Source organism: Dipodomys merriami, unplaced genomic scaffold (genome assembly GCF_024711535.1).
Source record: "Dipodomys merriami isolate MVZ:Mamm:240054 unplaced genomic scaffold, mDipMer1.0.p SCAF_29, whole genome shotgun sequence".
NCBI lineage: Eukaryota > Metazoa > Chordata > Mammalia > Rodentia > Heteromyidae > Dipodomys > Dipodomys merriami.
This window is the reverse complement of record NW_027204381.1, coordinates 19944325-19965599: the sequence shown is the minus strand read 5'-3', so window position 1 is coordinate 19965599 and position 21275 is coordinate 19944325. Positions and strand designations below refer to the sequence as shown.

The 21275-nt window shown below is 45.8% G+C and overlaps 2 protein-coding genes across 5 annotated transcripts in view; both read left to right on the top strand.

Annotated features, from left to right (window-relative positions):
- The window catches only part of LOC138838992 (probable ATP-dependent RNA helicase DDX6), a 41777-nt gene extending 28162 nt beyond the window's left edge, over positions 1-13615 (top strand). For all 4 annotated transcript variants that reach the window (XM_070038616.1, XM_070038617.1, XM_070038615.1 and 1 more), the window contains exons 12-14: positions 5363-5464; positions 6227-6409; positions 9373-13615. In XM_070038616.1, coding sequence (XP_069894717.1) covers positions 5363-5464; positions 6227-6402 — 278 coding nt within the window. In that variant the 3' untranslated portion in view covers positions 6403-6409; positions 9373-13615. The remainder of the gene's footprint in view (positions 1-5362; positions 5465-6226; positions 6410-9372) is intronic.
- A 5458-nt stretch (positions 13616-19073) lies between these two features.
- LOC138838736 (trehalase-like) lies at positions 19074-20429 on the top strand. The gene is made up of 4 exons (XM_070038073.1): positions 19074-19321; positions 19572-19683; positions 19960-20072; positions 20415-20429. Exons 1-4 carry the CDS (start codon positions 19151-19153, stop codon positions 20427-20429), a joined length of 411 nt encoding a protein of 136 aa, XP_069894174.1. The 5' UTR covers positions 19074-19150.
- Positions 20430-21275: the final 846 nt, after the last annotated feature.

Sequence of the window (21275 nt, the reverse complement as noted above, 5' to 3'; positions counted from 1 at the left end):
CTACCGCTTGAGCCATACCGCCACTTACGGCTTTTTTCTCTTTGCTTATGTGGTGCTGAGGAATCAAACCCAGGGCCTCATCCATGCAAGGCAAGCGCTCTACCACTGAGCCACCTTCCCAGCCTTTAAAATGGGGCCCTTTATCTGAATCTTCAGATTTGTTCTGGCACTCATTTTGGGGTTTTAAACTAGTTTTGGAATTTTTGTGTTTTCTTAATGGTTTAAGCATATAGGAATAAGATAACAGAAAAGGATTAGAAGAATATGTTTTAGAAATAGTCTTTATTTTTTTCCTCCACCAGCAGCAGTGCTAGAGGCTAGAGTATATTTTGTGTTACTTTACTATCAAAAGAAAAAGTGGGGCTGGGTGCTGGGTTGCTTACACCTATAATTCTAGCTACTCAAGGTTGAGATCTAAAGATTGTGATTCAAAGCCAGCAGTGGCAGGAAAGTCCAAAAGACTCTTATTTCCAATTAACTGCTAAGAAACTGAAAGTGGCTCTTAGGGCTCAAAGTGGTAGAGCCACTAGACTTGAGCAAAAAAGCTCAGAGAAGCCAGGTGCCAATGGCTCACGCCTATAATCCTAGCTACTCAGGAGGCTAAGATCTGAGGATCACCGTTCAAAGCCAGCCCAGGCAGGAAAGTCCATGAGACTCTTATCGCCAATAAGCCACCAGAAAAACAGAAGTAGCGCTGTGGCTCAAGTGCTAGAGCACTCACCTTGAGCTGAAGAACTGAGGGACAACTCCTGGGCCCAGGGTTCAAGCCCCACAACCAACCAAAAAAAGCTCAGAGAAGAGCCCAGGCCCTGAGTTCAAGCCCTGTGACCCACCAAAACACTGGGAGGCAGATAGGTCATCAAATCAGATAAAGTAAATAGATTCATTGCACTCCCTTTTCTGCAGTTGGTATCTAGTCTTACTATTGGTATGACAATATATAATCTAAGTTTATGAGTAACAACTAGAATTGAACTGAAGCATATGCATATAAGTAAGAATACTAATTTCAGGTATGTTACTTGATACATTCTCATACATGTATAGACTCATAACCACCACCTAGATCCACATGTGGAATATTCCAAGATCAGAAATTTTATAAAAATGCTGTTGTAGAAATGAGTCCAGTGATTATTAATTTGATAATTTATAAGCATTAAGAAAATGTATGTACCTCTTCTCTCTCCACAAGCCTCCAACTCGTGCAGGGCAGGCAGTGTGTTGTCCCCACATAAGCACTTTTCTGCCAGGGGGGGGGGGGGGATATATATAGGCTTGGTGCCTGTGGCTCATACCTGTAATCCTAGCTACTAAGGACACTGAGGTCTGAAGGTTGTGGTTCAAAGCTAGCCTGGGCAGAGTAGTCCATGGTACTTTTTTTGGCTGGGGGGGGGGGGCGGGGGGAGCAGGTGGCATTCCTGTCTCTTGACTCCAGGGCCTGAGCCTCTTTGTGCTCAAAGCTAACATTATCACTTGAGCCACAGTGCCACTTCTGGGTTTTTCTGAGCAGTTTATTGGAGATAAGTCTCTCAGATTTTTCTGCCCTTGGCTGGTTTCAAACTGTGATCCTCATATCTCAGCCTCCTGAGTAGCTAGTATTACAGGTGTGAATCACTGGCGCCCGGCCAAGAGACTTTTTTTTTTGCCAGTCCTGGGGCTTGAACTCAGGGCCTGGGCACTGTCCCTGAGCTTCTCTTACTCAAGATTAGCATTCTAGGGGCTGGGAAGATGGCTCAGTGGTAGAGCATTGCCTTGCATGCATGAGGCCCTGTGTTCAATTCCTCAGCACCACATAAGCAAAAAGAAAAAACCCGGAAGTGGCGCTGTGGCTCAAGAGATAGAGCGCTAGCCTTGAGCTGAAGAGCTGAGGGGCAGCGCCCAGGCCCAAAGTTCAGGCCCCATGACCGGACCAAAAAAAAAGATTAGCATTCTACCACCTGAGCCACAGTGCCACTTCCACCTTTTTCTATGTAGTACTGAGGAATCAAACCCAGAGCATCATGCATTCTAAGCAAGCACTCTACCACTAAGCTACATTCCCAGCTCCTGCCATGAGATTCTATCTCCAGTAAACTGCTCAAAGGTGGAATTAGTGCTGTGGTTCAAGTGGTAGTGTGCTAGCCTTGAGTAGAAAAAATCTCAGGGCAGCAAACAGGTCTTGAGTTCAAACTCTAATAGACAAGAAAAAAAAAAAATATATATATATATAATATCTTCCATTCTTCTAATTTGTCTTGCTTCTTAGCCCTACATCTGAAAGGATAATTAAACTATGAATATATTTGTGCTTATTTTATCAGAAATACAGAGAATTATTATGAAATACTTATTTTAGTGGTCTCACGAGGTTTAAGGTTAGACTTTAAGTCTTCATTTTTCCCCCCTTTGATTAAGAAACAAATCATACTTTTTCTCTCATTCTCTTTTGCGTGTATAACTTACAAGTTCTAAATAGCTATTTATTGATAGTCTTCAAGTATTTACTCTGCTAGATACTTGCTTCTCCTCCTTTTTGTAGTGCTGGGGACCAATCTCATGGCCTAGTAATTCTAGACAAGTGCTCTACCACTAAGCTACATCCCCAACCCTTTGTATACTTTGGGAAATTATGACAAAATATTTGTGTATATGTTTCATATTTATTAAATTTTTCCCTGCATTTGAGGAAGCTATATTCTAGGATAATTTCTGACCTGGTTCAGTGGTTAATGGTGAGTTGTTTATATAGTTACCTTAAAGTAATTCAGGATTTGTAGGCATTTAGAAAGTACCATTTGCCACCAGGCAAATGAATTTTTATTTATTTATTTATTTATTGTCATGGGACTTGAACTCTGGGCCTGGGCGCTGGTTGTCCCTGAGCTCTTCAGCTCAAGGCTAGCGCTCTACCACTTGAGCCACAGTGCCACTTCAGTTTTTCTAGTGGTTTTGTAGGTAAGAATCTCATGGACTTTCCTGCCTGGCCTGGCTTTGAACAGCAATCCTCAGATCTCAGAGTAGCTAGGATTACAGGCGTGAGCCACCAGTGCCCAGCTTTATTTTTTGAAAAAGAAATACATTGAGGTTAGACTGTGGGTTCAATCCCTAATACCCCCAAAAAAGAAGAAAAAGGAAAATGCTTTTAGTAATTATAACATTTGGACATTGATATGAATTGTTGTACTAGCTAATTGGTTTTAATTTTAATTATTTGCAAGTCCCTCATATCATATGTATTTGAGTGCTGATGTTTTTTTCCTTGCTCCTGTCTCCATACTGGGGATTGAACCTGGGACACCACTCATATCTGACAAGCACTCTCCTTTTTTTTTTTTTTGGTCGGTTGTGGGGCTTGAACTTTGGGCCTGGGCGCTGTCCCTCAGATCTTCAGCTCAAGGCTAGGGCTCTACCACTTGAGCCACAGCACCACTTCTGGTTTTCTGGTGGCTTATTGAAGATAAGAGTCTGACAGACTTTACTACTTTACTGTCCGGGCTGGTTTTGAACTGTGATCCTCAGATCTCAGCCTCCTAAGTAGCTAGGATTATAGGTGTGAGCCACCAGCACCCGACTCCTTTTTTTTAAAATAAGTTTCTTTTTATTGTGAATATAATGTACAGAGAGGTTACAGTTACATGAGCAAGGTAATGAGTACATTTCTTATCAAATATCGTTGTCTCCTCCTTTGTTTTTCCCCTACCATCCCTTCCCTCCCACCTCCACAAATACACTCCTCTCCCCTTCCTCCCCTCCACCAGAGAAGAACTCTTCTTATCACTGAGATATATCCCTATCTTTGCATCTCAGTCTTGGGGCATAAACTCTGTTTGAGCTTTTCTGCTCAAAGCCTAGTACTCTAACACTGGACACAACCCCACTTCCAACTTTTGTGATGCTTAGAGATAAGAGTCTTAAGTACTTTCCTGTCCTGCTGGCTCCTCACGTCTTCTGAGTAGCTAAGATTACACAGTGTGGGCTTTAGTCTTCACATCCTTTTTTTCTTTTTCTTTTTCTTTTTAAGGCATGGTTCTCGCCAAGATGCCCAAGGTAGCCTGGAACTTATGATCTTGCCTCAGCCTCCCAAGTAGCAGAAATTATAGACTATATGCCATATATGTGGTTATATATAGAATATGTGCCATGTTTTGTCTTCTGATTTTTCAAACAGTTTATAAAATGTTAAGCACTGCAGGGCTAAGCGTGTTTCCTAATAAGAGCTTTGATCTCTAGTTCTGTAATAAATCAACTAATAAGCACTGCATAACTATATATATATATATATATATGTGTGTGTGTGTGTGTAAGAATATATAAAATGCCACCTCTTTAAGGAGTAGGGATGAAAGAAATAGTATTTATGGCAATACTTGCACTTTTTTTTTTTTTGCAGAAATGTCTTTTTAATATTTTAGACTTTGTACACATATGTCTCTCCCTTTTTTTTGATCCTGGGGCTTGAACTCAGGCCCTAGGCACTGTCCCTGAGCCTCTCTGTGCTCGAGGCTAGCACTCTACCACTTGAGCCACAGTGGCATTTCTGGCTTTTTCTGTGTATGTGGTACTGAGGAATCGAACCCAGGACTTCATGCATGCTAGGCAAGCGCTCTTCCACTAAGCCACATTCCCAGCCCAATGACTACTATTTTAATAGGCTAATTTATAGGCTTATTTGTTTGTTTATTTATTTATATAAGTTACAGATATAGAGAGGACATAGTTAGCTCTACCACTCAAGTGGCTGCCTGGGCTGGCTTTGAACTGCAGTCCTCTTATCTCAGCCTCCTGAGTAGCTAAGATTACAGTCACAGGCTACTAGCACCCTGAAAAGAATTTTAAATTAGGTGATTATAAATTTTTAAATGGTCCATATAGGTCTACAAAGAGAGCTTTAAGAAAGAAAAAGGGAGTTAATTTGGTAGAAATAAAGACCGGAGATTTATTAGAGAAATAAATTAGGACCAAAATGGCATAGAGGACTTTAAAGTATTGGATATTTAGAACAGTAAATTGGAAGTCATTCTAACCGTCATGGATTTTTTTTGAGTAGAAATAGGAGCAAGGAAACCTAGTTACCCCCTTTTTTTTTTCAGAGTTTGAATTTGCATACTAATTGTGGGAGTAGAAAGGAACGGGAAATTTTACATATTAGCTTCGTATCCCTTACAAATATGATAAATGAATTCTAAAGGCATAAATGGTTAGTAAAATTACTTTATTCTGAGTTTACAAACTTGGGTTAAATATTAGAAAATAGGTGATAGGAAATTACTGGTTACTCCTGGAGCCCATTTATGAATTTATAGTTTCATGAGTCATTACAGTCTATCTCTGGACTTAGAGGCATGGCTGAGTTGATTGATAAAATTTTTTTTTTTTTAAGATCTGTTTACCCGAGGTATTGATATACAAGCTGTGAATGTGGTAATAAACTTTGACTTCCCAAAGCTGGCAGAGACCTATCTTCATCGTATTGGAAGATCAGGTAAGGAAAATGGGATGATTTTGATGGAAATAATTTCTAAGAACTCTAGTCATCAAATTTTGATTATTTGTGAGATAGAATGTGGTAGATATGAGAAACAAGTGAGTTAACACTAATTCAGGTTGTTATTTAGGGCTAATATTCTGCTATATTACTAACTGGGTTCTGAAGTTTAAGGCTAATCTGAAATACATAACAAGACTCTTTTTTAAAAAAGGAGAGAAAAGTTAAAGTTAATTACTACTACTTAATTTGAGATGAAATTACTACCTGAAAACTTTTCATTAGATGGAACTGTTAGTGTTGTGGTAACTTTTGACACAAATTAGCATCCATTTTGTCATTTGAAGAAGAAAAGTCCAACTGTTCCTGGGATGCTCGGGTAGTAGTAGTACCTTTTGTGGGCTTGTTCCAGGGCTCAGTCTGGATATTTGTAAACAATTATCTCTAGCTTGCTTGTAATACTTAATATAGTGTGTTATGAAAGTAGTTGAACTGTATTATTTAAAGATTGATTGCTAAAAAAAGACTGTTCAGAGCAGTTGCTTTATTTCCCCCTGAAATGCTTCCTTCTGAGATTAATTAAATCCATACATAAGGAACTTACTTCAGCTACCTATTCTGTTGTGGACTGGAAAACTTAAAAGAAGTGTTTTCTTCTATTCAGAATGGCACTCAGAACGGATGTGTTAATTCTGTGTTTTTCTTCAATTAAAGACTTGCACATGTGTGGTTTTCATATTTAATTTAAACACATTTTAGGTCGCTTTGGTCATCTTGGCTTAGCCATCAACTTGATCACATATGATGATCGCTTCAACCTGAAAAGTATTGAGGAGCAGCTGGGAACTGAAATCAAACCCATCCCAAGCAACATTGACAAGAGCCTGTATGTGGCAGAATACCACAGCGAGCCTGTAGAAGATGAAAAACCCTAACAAGCATGTATGTATATATCTGAAAGGAGTTGAATCTCCAAGTTAAGAAATTAAGATCTTTTCTGGTGTCCTACCATGTACAACACGCAATATAAAATAAAACACAAATTGACATAAATAAGATTAAGTAGCAAACATCTCTTGAATGAGGCAATAATACAGAGCCACTCTACCAAATTTGAAAACTCTTAAGTTACAATAATAGGTCAGGTGGTCAGTATAATTTGGAAATTACCATCCATCCAATGCAGCTGGATGACACCAGTGGCTCACACCTATAATCTTAACTACTCAGGATGCCAAGATCTCAGTATTACGGTTCAAAGCCAGCCCAGACAGGAAATTCCACCCGACTTTTCTCCAATTAACCACCAGAAAACCACAAGTGTGGTACTGTGGCTCAAAAGTGGTAGTGTGCAAACCCTGAGCAAAAAGACCTCCGGGAGAGTGCCCAGGCCCCAGGTTCAAGCCCACAATAAAACCTCCCCCTTCCCCCAGTTTTTTTCTTTTTTTAGGAAAACATCTAAAAGCCTAAACAGCCTATGTTGCTTAAAGTTGAGATTTGTTAATTGCATTCTAACCACAGCCAAAGGGTCAACAAAGAAGAAAGGAGTTACAGGTGTGCAGCACCTATAATTACAGTACTCCTAAGGGAGACACAATGGAATCAAAAACTCATAGCCAGCCTCAACCTCAAAAAACTATCTTGTCTCAAAAAACAAGGACTAAGGGTGTTTGTTGCTTAGTGGTAAAATACTTGTCTAGTATTTTCAAGGTCATGAGCTCAATTCCCAGCCCCCCCCCAAAAAAAAAAATTCTGGGGTTGTAAGGGATATGAAAGTGGACATCCTCATAACTCTGATCATGTATTTATAAATTTCCACTTTAAAACACAGGCAAAGCCAGGCGCCGGTGGCTCAGGCCTCTACTAAGGAGGTTGAGAGCTGATGGCAGGTCAAAGCCAGCCTGGACAGGAAAGTCCAGGAGACTCTTACCTCAGTAAAAACCAACAGAAAACTGGAAGTGGTGCTGTGGCTCAAGTGCTAGCCTTGAGCTGAAGAGCTCAGGGACAGCACCCAGGCCCAGAGTTCAAGCCCCATAACCAACCAAAAAAAAAAAAAAAATCCTGCAGGCAACTGAGTATAAAGGAAAAAAAGCAGAAAACATTTTCATACTGAAAATTGCTCCCCCAAATAGTCTTATTTTGGGAAACCAAATTTGTCTTTAATGCACACCTATTGCATCAAGTAGGAAGAAGGTACATGTATATTAGTATTAATATATTCTATAATGAAATACATAATCCCAGCTACTTGGGATGCTGAAGTTGGCAGGATTCCATTTTAAAGCCAGTCTAGCTAGTTATGATGAGAAGCCTTAAATAATTAAGGTAGAGAGGTTGGGAAGGTGGCTCAGTGGTAGAGCGCTTGCCTTGCATGCCTGAGGCCCTGGTTCGATTCCTCAGCACCACATAAGCAAAAAGAAAAAAGCCGGAAGTGGCGCTGTGGGTCAAGTGGTAGAGCGCTAGCCTTGAGCTGAAGAGCTGAGGGACAGCGCCCAGGCCCAGAGTTCAGGCCCCACGGCCAGACCCCAAAAAATAATAATAGTAATTAAGGTAGATTGTGGCCCAAGCAGAAAATGAGACCCTATCTCAAAAATAACCATATAAAAGAGCTAGGAGTGTGCTCAGCAGTAGAGTACCTACCTAGCAAAATGTAAGGCCCTGAATTCAAACCCTAGTACCACTGAAAAATAGAACCTCTTCATGCTGGAGATTGAGGAAGGAGTAATCCTGGGATCATGGCAAGACCCTATCAACATTTTTTTTTTTTTTATTAACTTTTTGTCAGTTGTGGGGTTTGAACTCAGGGCCTGGGCTCTGTCTCCTGTGCTCTTTTGCTCCAGGTAGGTAAGTGCACAACCACTTAGAGCCATAGTGTCACTGCCCATTTTCTGGAGTTTAATTAGAGATAGGAGTCCCATAGACTTTTCTACTCTGGCTGCTTTGAACTTTGATCTTCAGATCTCAGCCTCCTGAGTAGCTAGGATTACAGGCATGGGCCACTGGCACCAGGCTCTCATGGTGGCACATGCTGCCCATCCCTGCTACTTAGGAGGCAGACATTTTGAGGACTAGGAGGCATAGGTAGGAAAAATAAAGCAAAGAAGAGCATTAAATGGTAGAGTGCCCTTCTAGGAAGTTCAAACACCACTACCGCCAGAATTTTCAAATTGTTTTTTCTATGTTAAATGTCAAGTTTTTTTTTCTTTTTCTTTTCTTTTTTTTGTCGGCCGTAGGGCTTGAACTCTGGGCCTGGGCGTTGTCCCTCAGCTCTTCAGCTCAAGGCAAGTGCTCTACCACTTGAGCTACAGCGCCACTTCCGGTTTTCTGGTGGTTTATTGGAAATAGGAGTTTCACAGTCTCTCCTGCCCGGGCTGGCTTTGAACCGAAATCCTCAGATCTCAGCCTCCTGAGTAGCTATGATTACAGGCGTGAGCCACCAGCGCCCAGCGTTTTCTTTTTTTTTTCTTTTTTTTTTTTTGTCGTGGGGCTTGATTTCTGGGCTTGGGCTCTGTCTTCTCAGCTCTTCAGCTCAAGGCTAGTGCTTTACCACTTGAGCCACAGCACCACTTCCAGCCTTTTCTGCTTAAGTGGTACTGAGGAATCAAACCCAGGGCCTCATGCATGCATGGCAAGCGCTCTACCACTGAGCCACCTTCCCAGCCCCAAATACAAACTCTTGAACAAACAAAACTAGTCAGATTTGAGGGAGGGCCTGTCAGCAGTACTCAAAAGATCTGCCTCAGGGATGCTTAGGAGAAATTCCATCATTGTTACCAGTGGATTCTCTTGGGGAACAGGGGCCAATATTACATTACTAGGGAGAATTGAATACCTCTGCATGCAGACTTTGTGCACACTGGCTTTGTATTGCTGATTGCAGATTTTTTTTTATTTGCTTTCTATAGGCATTGACAACAGAAGGCTCCTTTGGATCTGCGACTTAATGCTTTTTGGGTGGGATGCTCTTCTCTTGTGGGTTTTTCATCTTTTATTTTGGAACTATGAAGACTTAAAATACGTTTTTCTTTTTTTTAAACTGGTGAAGAGAAAGAAACTGAAAAGAAGAACTCTACCTTTTTGTTCCACTTGTTTGCACTGTGCCGACTGAACATTAGTTGCACTAACTGCTGGTTTTTAAAAATGTTTCCTGGGGAATGGGGACAAGAAAGGAGGAAAGAAGAGAAAGGGAGAAACCCTAAAAAGAGAAGAATGTTGATGAACACACAAGCTTGTCTACATCTTCAGAATTCTCCAACAGCTGTCTCGAGTGCATTTCAACTTCTCCCTGATTAGTCATCCGTTTTTAAGCCTGAAGAGCTTATTACTTATTTGTGCGAAGTGCCTTATGCTATGAGACCATTCACAATATCATCTTTTAGACACAGCCCAAGGAATCAACAAAGTAATTTTTTTTCTTTTTTCTTTTCTTTTTAAAATTTTGTCTGTTCATTTGGTTTCAAGTTATAAAGTGTGTCTCTTCCTGTTCTACTCAAGCCCAGGGCTGGAAGATGAATCTTACTAGTAACGTTAACACCATTTTCTTTTTCTCTATTTGGAGGAGTTGATATGCAACTGCAGTTCATCCGCACTGTAAATACATGTATTTAAAAAAAAAAAAAATCAATCCCAAGTAAAGATTTCTTCTGGGCTGAGTAGATCCATCCTTGCTCCCAAAGGAAAGAGCAGTCTATCATTGCAGGAGCCATATGACAGGCCTTTGTGCTCTACCACAGAACACTAAAGACTGGTTTACATACGTCTCCATTAGCAGTATGGCACTTGATGTGTAGACATGTCAGAGCCTTGACCCTCTTTCCTCTGTGGCAAAGCGTGTCCCATAGAAAATTGGGTGTGTATACTTGTATAAACTTTGTAAATAAGTTTTTTTCTGGGTTCATATATATATATATATATATATATACATATATATATATTATTTTTTTTGGATGAAGGTTGCTGGGATTAAGGGGATTCGAGTGATTATGAGAGCAGCTAAAGATGAGAGGGGCTCAGTTTTCTGCAACACTAAATTCTAAAAAGTACTTTGGCCTGTTGCTGTAGAGTGGGTGTCTGTTGTCCCCATGCTAGAAAAGGAGCCCAGGTGTCTGGGATGCACTGTTTGCTTGCTGTCACACTGTCTCAATACATTTAAAATAAGTCTTACCAGAAAGCAAGCAAGCTTCTAATAGCTATGATTCAAGATGATTTTTTTATGAAGGTCTCTGATTTGACCTCTCCTTTTCTAAGAGAGGAACCTTACAAATTCTGCCAAAGGATTCACCTTCCTTGTCGTGCGGGGATTCTGTTGAGTGGCAGTGTCTATGAACAGAGTATTAGAAGGCATGGATTGGAGTTTGAGCTTACTAGCCATTGTCGACTTTGGTAAGGATAGCAGATTGGAGGTTAGTTTTCTGTGGATCATCTCCTATAGTGTGTACATGTGTTGCCCTCTGCCCATCTTGATAGAAAAACTTTTGCAGGAACGGGCAACCCCTGAGAGCTGTTACTCATGCTACAGAAAGCTGCTTGCATCCTCTTGCGTTTTGACAAGAACTGTTGCCTGTCATTTTGCGTTGTAAATTGCTGGCAGATACTTTACAGTCAATAGTGTTGCTTTAAATTGTGCCCCTCCCAACATGCTTGATGTTTGGCCTGATCTCCAGGCAAAAGGAGTGAGATGAATCAAAACCAGTGAACTTTTTTTTAAAAAAAAAATGTTTTTAATTCCCTTTTAACCCAGTGTACTAGGTCAATCAGGAGGCATCTAGAGAACAAAAAACAGCAAAAAATAAATTTAAAAAGTTGATTTCCATATTCCCATTGTATTCAGAACCTTATTACAAGAAAATTTCTGCATATGCTTTGTGCTTAATTCATCTGGATAAAGAAATCAGTTATTCAAAGTTGCTTTTTTGACTGCCTAGTTCTAAGCAAAACTTTGTGACTTGCCCAAAATTCCTTGAGGATTAAAATCCTACAGATGCCTCCTGATCACACACAGCCCTGTAACTCCTTAACTGTAGCCAGAGCTGCGCAGCACAAACCCCCCAAGTCATAGATGCTCTATCAGGTCAGTGTTGGTTATTAAATGCAAACCTAATTGAAGAAATACCTTTTCCAGGGATGGGTGGGGGAGGGGACTTGCAGTGTCACCTTTTGACCAACAATCTTACCTTGTACTGATGCAGCTCTCTGCACCCCCCCTTCCCCCACCCTCCCACCCCACCCCCACCCCCCGGCGAGGTAAGAGGGATCATTTATGTAGAACACAAAGGAATATAAATCCATTTTGTATCTCGCCTGGGAGTGTGGGGTGATTAAACAAAAAGTGCAGTCGTCTTTGCCACCCTTAGACTGCTCTGCCTGGTGCCACATACCTGTGGTCCCTCTTAAAGCACAGACTTGAATTGAAAGTATTACTGAAGTACAGCCTCTGGGAGGAGAGGCACTTGTCTGGGACACCGTGGTTGGAGGCAGCTGCCCAGTTTTGGTACTTGAGTCGAATAGGAACAGCTAAATGGAAAGATGCTCTGAAGACCAGGACTAAGCCTGGTCTTATTTTTTTCTTTCTTTCTTTTTTTATCCCCTACAATAAGGAACATTATTTCTATTGGAAATGGTCCTCAGATTCTTTACAGTATTGGGTTTTTGTTTTTTTCTTGAACGTGATGGTTATATATGTTTCCAGTGGTTCATTTGGATGGGAACTATGTTCTGTTTCTAAAAACTACATCCAACCCAGGCTTTCACCCCTGGTCATGCAGCTGTGTGATGGGTAACGGACTGTTACACGCCTGCTGCCTCTGGGCCTGTTTTGTTTTTCACTCCCCTAAGTTCTGAAGGTGAAACTTCTCTTGCCTTTCCTTTCCCATAGGATAAGTTCATCTTAACATGATTTTCCATGGAAGGAAATGCGGGGAGGAAAACCTGCGTTTATTTTTTGCAGTGGACTCCAGCATCCATAATACAGGGTTGATCCAAAGGTGGGGGGGGGGGGCGGGCATCATACTTGCTTTCAGAATGAGATGGGAGCATCTTTCCTCTGCCGCTGGCTTTGTGCTTGATGCCGTTGTGCTGGGCTAGAGCAGGACAACTCGGCACAAAGCTTTGGGCACACGCTATTGAAACCAAAACATCTCATTCTGAATACTTGGTTTAATTTCTTTTTTTTTTTTTTTTCTTTTTTTAATGGGGTGGGAGGGAGGGTACTGCAACCCACAGGGAGGGTGTGTGCACTAAGGATTTGGAAACACTTGGGAAGCTCAGAACCTCATCAGAAACGGCCTTTAGCCACACTCCTGACCTTCTAGATGAGTAACAGATTACATGAGTTATTGGGAATTAAGCCATGTTATTTTAATTCGCTACATTTTTCACCTTTCATGGATCTTTAAAATTGTGGAATTATTTTTCTCACCAAAATACTTCGTTAAGCAAAATTATTGGCCTCACAGGAACTGAAGTAAATCAGCTTTTTGGTGAACTTAAGTAGACTGGTGAGTTGAATAAGTTCTGCTTTATATTCATAGATAATTTTTTAAACTCCCAAAGAAAATCAACTTCTCTCTGATGTAGAAACTCATCTTGGGAGTAAAGAGTCAGTGTCCAAAGGTTGTAACAGTCGATGAGGTCAGAGAGAGCCTGGCGCCTGCCTCTGCCCTCCGCGGCTGACACACTGCAGCAGAAGTGTATTTAAATTCTCCCGTGGACAGTGCTGGGCAGGGCAGGGCAGGGGTGGGGGGAGGGCTGGGCAATTGAGATACAGCCTGCTGTATTTTAACCAGTGGTTGTTGGGAAGGGGTCCTTGGATAAAACAAAATTGCTTCCCTTTTTTGGAATAAACTTGAAAAATGTAATTTTTGTTCAGCAAAAATGGGAGAAAATCCTAATGTCCCTAGCCACAAGGGACCAGTTCTACCGGGGAGGGAGCCGCGGGAACCCAAAATTTTGAAACCATTTCGGGGAAAGGGAAAATTGGCTTTGTGTTAATTGGCAATTGTTCCAGTGGGGCTCTGTTTTCATTGGGATGTGTTATGTTTTATGTACACGTAATATGGACCAGAGTCTATAAGGTTCAAAAAAGATGGCTGGTAAAATCTTGATTTTTTTTTTTTTCAATCTCAATAAAAGCCCACTGGAACTCCACAAGGTGTGTGTGTTGTATGTCCCTCCAGCAGGTTGCGTATGGAATTCGGATGGTGAAGTGAGACGTTTTTCAACCGTACTTGAGCTCTGGGCTCCTTATCTAGCAAGACTCTCAGGAGGGAGATACTTATTGGACCAGAACGTATGGAGACATTCTCCGTCACCACCTCCCACAATTATTCTCCAGTACAAGTCTAAACACACGAACTGTTTAGTGCGTCACAAAACACACGTGAAAGAAATAGGCCTCAAGCTGGAGGTGGGGTTGGAGTTCAGCAGCAGAGTGCTTACCTAGCAAGCAGTGGGCCCCACAGTTCAATCTCCACCAAAAACAATTCGACTTAGAAGAATAACAATGCTTAAAGCTCTAGGTAGCTGAGCACCGGTGGCTCATGCCTGTAATCCTAACTACTTAGGAGGCTGAAATCGGGATCACAGTTCAAAGCCAGCTCAGGCAAGATAGTCTATGAGATTCATCTCCAATAAACCACTAGAAAACCAGAAGTGGCTCAAGCAGTAGAGCACTCGCCTTGAGCTGAAGAGCGCAAAGACAGTGCCCAGGCCCAGAGTTCAAGCCCCATGACCGGCCCAAAGAAAAAAAGCTCTAGCTGCCCCCCTATGCCCCTTTCCAAGGAAAGGTTTAAGATAAAATAGACAAAAAAAAATAGATACAATATGCTGAAAACAAGTACACTGATGAGAGATCAGATGCCATGTTTATGGGTTAAGAGATGTGCATTTGATCTTTAGGTTTAATACAATTAATACATTTACATTTAATTTAGGTAGCCAAAAGTTGATTCTGAGCCTGAATGGGACAGGAAATTAAGCTATGAGGCCCTGTTACCTGATTTGAAGACACTATAAGGTACAATGAAGAGCCGGGTGCTGGTGCCTCATGCCTGGAATGCTAGCTACTCAGGAGGCTGAGATCTGAGGATTGCCATCCAAAGCCAGCCCTGGCAGGAAAGTCTGTGAGATCGCCAATAAACCGCTAGAAAAGTGACACTGTAGCTCAAGGGGTAGAGCACTAGCCTTGAGCTGAAGAGCTGAGGGACAGCGCCCAGGCCCAGAGTTCAGGCCCTATGACTGACAAAAAAAAAGTACAATGATATTGATGACTAGGTGATGAACAGAACAACTTCCAAGTAGCTGTTCACAGTTGACGGGATGAGGCGGGTAGGACCTTGCTATGGAGCTCACACCGGGCTCAACTTGCAGTAAGTGCTCGGATTGCACACATATGTGCCAGCAAGCCCAGCCATAACTCATTTGGTTTTTATGCTGCTTCTGGGGCTTGAACTCGGGGCCAAGGTGCTATCTTGTCTTTTATTATGCTCAAGGCTGGTGCGTTACCACTTGAGCCCCAGGTATGTTCCTGACCCTTTAGTGGCCAACTGGAGATTGACTGGCTTTCCTGCTGGGATGGCTTTGAGCTGTGAGCCTCAGCTCAGCCTCTGTAGTAACTAGGAATACAGGCCTGAGCCACCAGTACCCAGCTCACAACTCATTTGTCACGGTGCAAAAGGTAACTAGAGAAATAGTCCAACACCAACAAACTGGGCTCGGCAATATAGACATCCACATTGTCCAATCAATCATTGGGCTGGGGGGGTGACGGTGGCTATGTGCTACACGTTCTAGATTCCATCCCCAGCGTCACCATTCTTGTTGTTGACTTCTGTACTTTGCCTCTTACGGAAAAACAACATAGATCATGGAAAGCCAGGGGTGATGACGTGCTTGTAGTCCCAGAGTCGGTGGAGGCTGACGTGGCAGGATCCCTTGAACCTAGGAGTTTGGAACCAGGTGGGGCAGATAATAAGACCCGCCCCCATTGCGCACGTGCACACAAACACAAGCCTGCGGGAGCACACACACGTTGTAGGGAAAAAGTAATCTGACACTGTTTGGACTCAGCTGAAACCTGAATGTGCGGTGTGGAGAGCGCTGAGCAATGGGGACACTTATTCAGTGAGATGTGGAGAATCTAGAAGTGCCTGAAAATTTGGTGCCAGTAAAGTTCAGAATTTAAGGAGATTGTCCAAGACTTGCAGAAAACCTGCCTCCAAATTCAGGAGACTGCAATCCACTCCCTCTGAAGTCCCGTGTGGGCCCAACATCACCCTTAGCAAAGGAGAATGGAGACAGAGGAGACAGATACCTAGATCCTGAGTTGCATTCCCGCTCTGGTAATTTACTTAGAGGCTAGAGTGCCTGCCGTCTACCTCCAAGAGTGTTCTCAGTGTCAGAAATGCTTCCTCCTCCTGCTGGCTGTCGAGAAGCTTCTGGTGGTAGAGGGTCACCTGGCAAGGAACAGTGGAATCCCCGCCTGTTAGCCAGCAGGCTAGGAACTCTGCTCCTAATCCTGTGGCCACAGGAGATAAAGTCTGGCAATGGTCTGAGGGGGCTTGAGAGTGAGTCTCCCCAGTAAAGCTGCTCATGCGACCACAGCCCGAGCGGGTGTCAGCAGTGCCTCATGCAACCCACAAACAGGGAACCCAGGTAAGTTGTGCTGGAATTTCAGGCCTATAAATAGGTGATGTGTTGTGCGTGCTAACTCTGCTATAAATCATTGTGCAGCAGCAGAGAACTAACACATGAGCCCAGAAGAGTGATTTGCATGCCGGCAATAATTAGTGACTCAGAAGGCTGGAAGCCAGAGGATTGTTTGAGGCTAGCCCAGGAAAGTTCATGAGCTGGCCCAGGAAGAAAACTTCATGAGATTCATCTCCAAGCAGCAAAAAAGCAGGGCTGGACGGGCCAGGAAGGTGGCTCAGTGGTAGAGCGCTTTGCCAAGCATGCATGAAATCCTGGGTTCTATTCCTCAGTACCACATAAACAGAAAAGGCCAGAAGTGGTGCTGTGGCTCAGGTGGTAGAATGCTAAGAAGCTAGGGACAGCACCCAGACCCTGAGTTCAAGCCCTAGGACTGGCAAAAAAAAAAAAAAAAGGAAAAAGAGGGAAGGGAGAAGGAGGAGAGAAGAGGAAGAGGGAGGGAAAACCAGGGAAAGGATTGTGAGTTCAAGGTCAGCCTGGGTCACAGAGTCTAAGGCCATCCTGGACCACATAGCAAGAAAAAGCCAGGCGCTTGGGGGCTCACACCTGTAATCCTAGCTACTCAGGGGGCTGAGATCTGAGGATTTGGGTTCCAAACCAGCCTGGGCAGGAAAGTCTGTGAAACTCATCTCTGATTAACCACCCAAAAGCCAGAAGTGGAGTGGTGGCTCAAGTAGTAGTGCACCAACCTTGAGAAAAAAAGCTAAACAATAGTGCCCAGGCCCCGAGTTCAAACCCCAGGGCTGGCACAAAAACAAATAGGGACATGGCCAGGGCGTCTCTCTAGTCTGGAATAAAACATCCACTGCCCTTCACTGAGGCATAATGGCCTAAAATACGCCATTAGCGGCTCCTGGCAGCCTTGGAAGGGCTGTGTCTTTCCCCACTTGGCAAGCAGTCCTGAGCCAGGGGGTTGACAGCGCTATGCGTTCCTGTTGTCTCTCCACGCAGGTGTGCCGTTAATTCTAAGATGATGAATGCGTGCGGCTCCCTTCCCCAAGGCGCCTGCCAGCCCCGCCGGGCAGGGGCAGCCGCCTGAGTCCTCCCTTTGTCAAAGGGCCCAGCCACCCAGCCGGAAGGACTGGTGCCTTCTCAAGCGTTCAAATGACTTTACAACCAGCTACATAGAACATTGAGCCGTGAGGGCTCTCAACCGCACTCGATCACTGCATGCGGACACTTGTTATGGGTCGTGGAACTGAACAGAGCCAGCACCCCAGGACTAGGCATGCACAGCCGTATGCACAGGGAGCTACTGCCATGAAACCCAGCACCTTCTCAGTCCCTGGTGATGGATGTTTGGATCTGAGCACAGGGAGTCAAGCTCTTTGTTGCCTATGCGCTCTTCCTTCCCTCTGAGCTGGGTTGAAGCTAAACGGAGCCAGTGGAATGCTAAACAGTACTAGGACACTGGAAGCTGGCTAGAAATGACATGGGAATGAAGGAAATGTTCTAACTGAAGGGAACAGTAGCCACTCATCGGACGATCTGGATTTCCTTCAGTGGTGGCTGACGCGCATCTGAAAAGCAGTGCCTTCAACAACAGCAGGCTTTCTCAGTCCAAGGCTTCAGACTCAAGCCACAGAAGGCCCAGTCCCTTCCTCCCTCCCTGCCCTGCCATGGGACGCATCTGGGTCTCAGGCTCCCCATTCATGGCCACCTGGTTGCAAAGTAGCTTCTGCAGCTCCAAAGATTTCATCTGTGTTCCAAGCAGGAAGAGTGGGGACGGGGGAAAAGGTGAAGGACACAGAGCAAAAGGGGCTGAGCCTCCTCTTCTAAGGAACTTTCCCGGCACTCATTCCCAGGGACTCCGCGTCCGGAGTCCCAGGCCCCAGTGTAACCAGTCAGCTCAGGGCTGGTCAAGGCTGCAGCCGGGAGAGTCCAGGAGCGTGGCCTGCTGGTGGCAGTGCCCTGTGCCCTGTTCCCAGAGGGGAGACAGGAAGCCACAGTGGTGGGGGTGAGAATGAGAGGCGGGCAGGCGGGGCAGCGGCTGCCACAGCGGCTCAAAGCCAGGCCCCGCTGCAGCCTGCGCGCCCGGGCTGCAAAAACCGCTGCTCTGTGCAGAAATGCAGACAAGGCACAGACTGTGAGTGTGTGTGTGTGTGTGTGTGTGTGTGTGTGTGTGTGTGCGTGTGTGCGTGCGTGCGTGTGTGTGGGGCCACCTCGCTTGCCTCTGTCAGTTGGGGTTACTTTCTTTCCCCTTGATCCGCAGGTGGCTGTGCGATTTGTGGAGCTGCGTGGGAGTGGGGGCTGGCTGCAGCGGTGCCTTCCTGGCTTTGCTCCTCCAGATGTTGGCTGAGTGGAGGCCGCTGCCCTGGGCGAGGGGAGGGGAGGGGCAGGGCTGGGGACCAGCCCCAGGGGGCTGCCCTCTTCCGTGGCTCACCCCTGCACTCCTACAGCTCTTCTACCCCTCCCTCCTCCCAGCCCTGCCCTTTGCCCTCTGGGGGTCTCTCCTGCCCAAGGACCAGCACAGAGCAAGAGCCAGACGCCCAGGAGGCTCCAGCCAGCGGCCCAGCTGCTTCTGCCAGCAAGTGGGCGGCATCCCTGTGAGACGCTTGTAAATGAAGGCTCCACCTCCGTGGGCCTGTGGCCACGTTTCCTTGAAAAGTTGGCATCAATGCCCAGAACTATAGTCCTGGGAGACCCCTCTCCCCAGGCTGGAGGACGTGCAGGGTGAGGGGCAGGCGGGACAGTGCGGGGAGGGACTCACACCGCGTCATTGGGGTCTGCAGGGCCCGAGGCCCGGAGCGCAGAGGCCGCGCTGTCATTGTCGGGGAGTGGACGGGCCGCTCGCTTGGGAGCGGGGTGGCTACCTGGAGCAGGGGAGGCCTTAGAAGCAGAAGCTCTCCTGACCTGGGAATTCTTTCTAGAAGGTACTTCAGGACCCAGGGGCAGAGCCCCGCCCACTGAGACCGGAGGTAATGTCCCCCAGGGAACGACTCCCAGGCCACCAAGTACAGGAACCTGCGGGCCCAGCGCATGGCCGCCATGCAGGCCGTCCTCTGGCAGGAGCAGAAAGGAGCCTGGTTCGACTATGACTTAGAAAATGGCAGGAACAACTTGGAGTTTTACCCATCCAACCTCACCCCGCTCTGGGCCGGCTGCTTCTCTGACTCCAGCATCCCAGACAAGGCTCTGAAATACCTGGAGGTGAGGGGACCAGGGAGGGGGAGGAGGGGCAGCTCGGGGCCCTGCGGCAGCGCCGGCTCTGCTGACAGCACAGACCTGCAGGGCAGCCTTTCCCTCCTCTCTGAGCCTAGCTCAGCCTGTAGCTCCCACCGGGACCAGATGGGGGCAGCTGCGAGCCAAGAAGACAAGGGCCAGAAAGGGCTCAGCGAGGCCTTCCTCCTGAGGAAGCATCCTGGCTTACTCACTCAAGGAAATATCTGGAACCTTCTAGGACAGCCAAATCCTGACCTACCAGCATGGGATCCCGACCTCCCTCCTCAACACAGGCCAGCAGTGGGACTTCCCCAATGGCTGGGCCCCCCTCCAGGACCTGGTCATCAGAGGTAGGCAGGCAGGCAGGGGCATCTGCCAGGACCTGGCCCCATGGAGGACGGGCCAAGCTGGGCTTCTGCGTGCTGTGGACTAGAGATGCAGGCCTCCATCCTTCCCCTGCCTCCTGGGCTGCTCTGGCCCCGCTCAGCACACATGTCCAGCCCCCGTCCCTTCTCTCTACCCTGAGGGTCCAGAAAGGAGGCCTGGGGGCAAGCAAGCCCCCCGGCCTCTGCTCTGCTGGGATGGAGGCTCTGGAGACTCAGGTCCTGCCTTGCCTGGGGCCCTAGGCTTGACCAAGTCAGTGTCCCCTCGGACCCAAGACGTGGCTTTCCAGCTGGCCCAGCACTGGATCAGAACCAACTTTGACGTCTACTCCCAAAAGTCAGCCATGTATGAGAAGGTGAGCTGGCGCTGGGCGCCCCTCTGTCCCCGGGACCTCCTCCATTAGAGGAGGCCAGGGTGTCAGGCTTCTCCTGGACCAGGGCGGCCCAGCCAGGATGGTGGTGACACCCAGTGGCCATTCCTGGGAACTGCAGGGACCATTGCCGCAGGCCAGAGGAGCTGGGCTGACTGACCTGCTGGGGTGGTGGGTGGCCTGGGGACCAGCGCCTGACCTACCACCGTCCCCTTGTCCCCAGTATGGAGGACAGGTGGCGTCAGAGGCCCTGAGGAGGAGCTACAATAACCCCCAAAAGGGCCCAGGCGCCCTGCCTCCTCTCCCAACTGTCCTGCCTGTCTCTAGGAGGGGTTTGGCTGAACCAATGGTGTGGCCCTCATGCTCCTGGACTGCTAGGTGCTGGTAGATTGATCACACCTAAAATCCTTGCTATCCAGGAGTCAGAGAGCTGGAGGATCCAAGATTTATCTGCCTATATTGGTTCACTGGTAAATTCTTCCAAATATTTAAGGAAACCATTATACCAATTCTATATCATCTCCTCCAGGAGAGGCTCTCCTTGTTAGGAAGTCCATATGACTCTAATGCCAAAACCAGACAAAATTTCCAAGAGAACAACAGACCAACATCTCTCATAAATCAACAGTTAAACATTTTTGAGCTAACACAGTTATAGCAAGAGTACAGGACACAAAGTTAATACACAAAAGTCAACTGTTTTCCAGTCAACTACAGGCCTACCTAAAGCACTTCTCTTCAGAGATTCATGGACAGGACTCTGATAAGGCCATTTTCTCTCTGGTCATTTAAGCTCCTACCCTGGACAGGCTACTTCATCATATGACTAACCCAACAGCACACAAAACAAGAGTTAACTAAATACAAGGTTTTCATGCTAAAGTAGCCAATACTAGAATTAAGATATGAAATTGGAGGGCTGGGAATGTGGCTTGGTAGAGTGCTGGCCTAGCATGCATGAAGCTCTGGGTTTGATTCCTCAGTAGCACATAAACAGAAAAGCCAGAAATGGCGCTGTGGCTCAAGTGGTAGAGTGCTAGCCTTGAGCAAAACAAGCTTAGGGAAGTGCCCAGGCCCTGAGTCCAAGCCCCAGGAGTAGGTGGGGAAAAGTTATGTCATTGGAGTTCAATTCCCTGTGATACCTACTTAATAAATGGTGCTGTCCCCTGACTGGAGCTGGGCGCAGGA

Coding starts and splice junctions, on each gene's coding strand:
- LOC138838736 (XM_070038073.1), top strand. CDS start 19,151: ATGGCCGCCATGCAGGCCGTCCTCTGGCAGGAGCAGAAAGGAGCCTGG. Junction 19,322..19,571: donor AGGCTCTGAAATACCTGGAG/GTGAGGGGACCA, acceptor GGAACCTTCTAG/GACAGCCAAATCCTGACCTA. Junction 19,684..19,959: donor CCAGGACCTGGTCATCAGAG/GTAGGCAGGCAG, acceptor CTGGGGCCCTAG/GCTTGACCAAGTCAGTGTCC.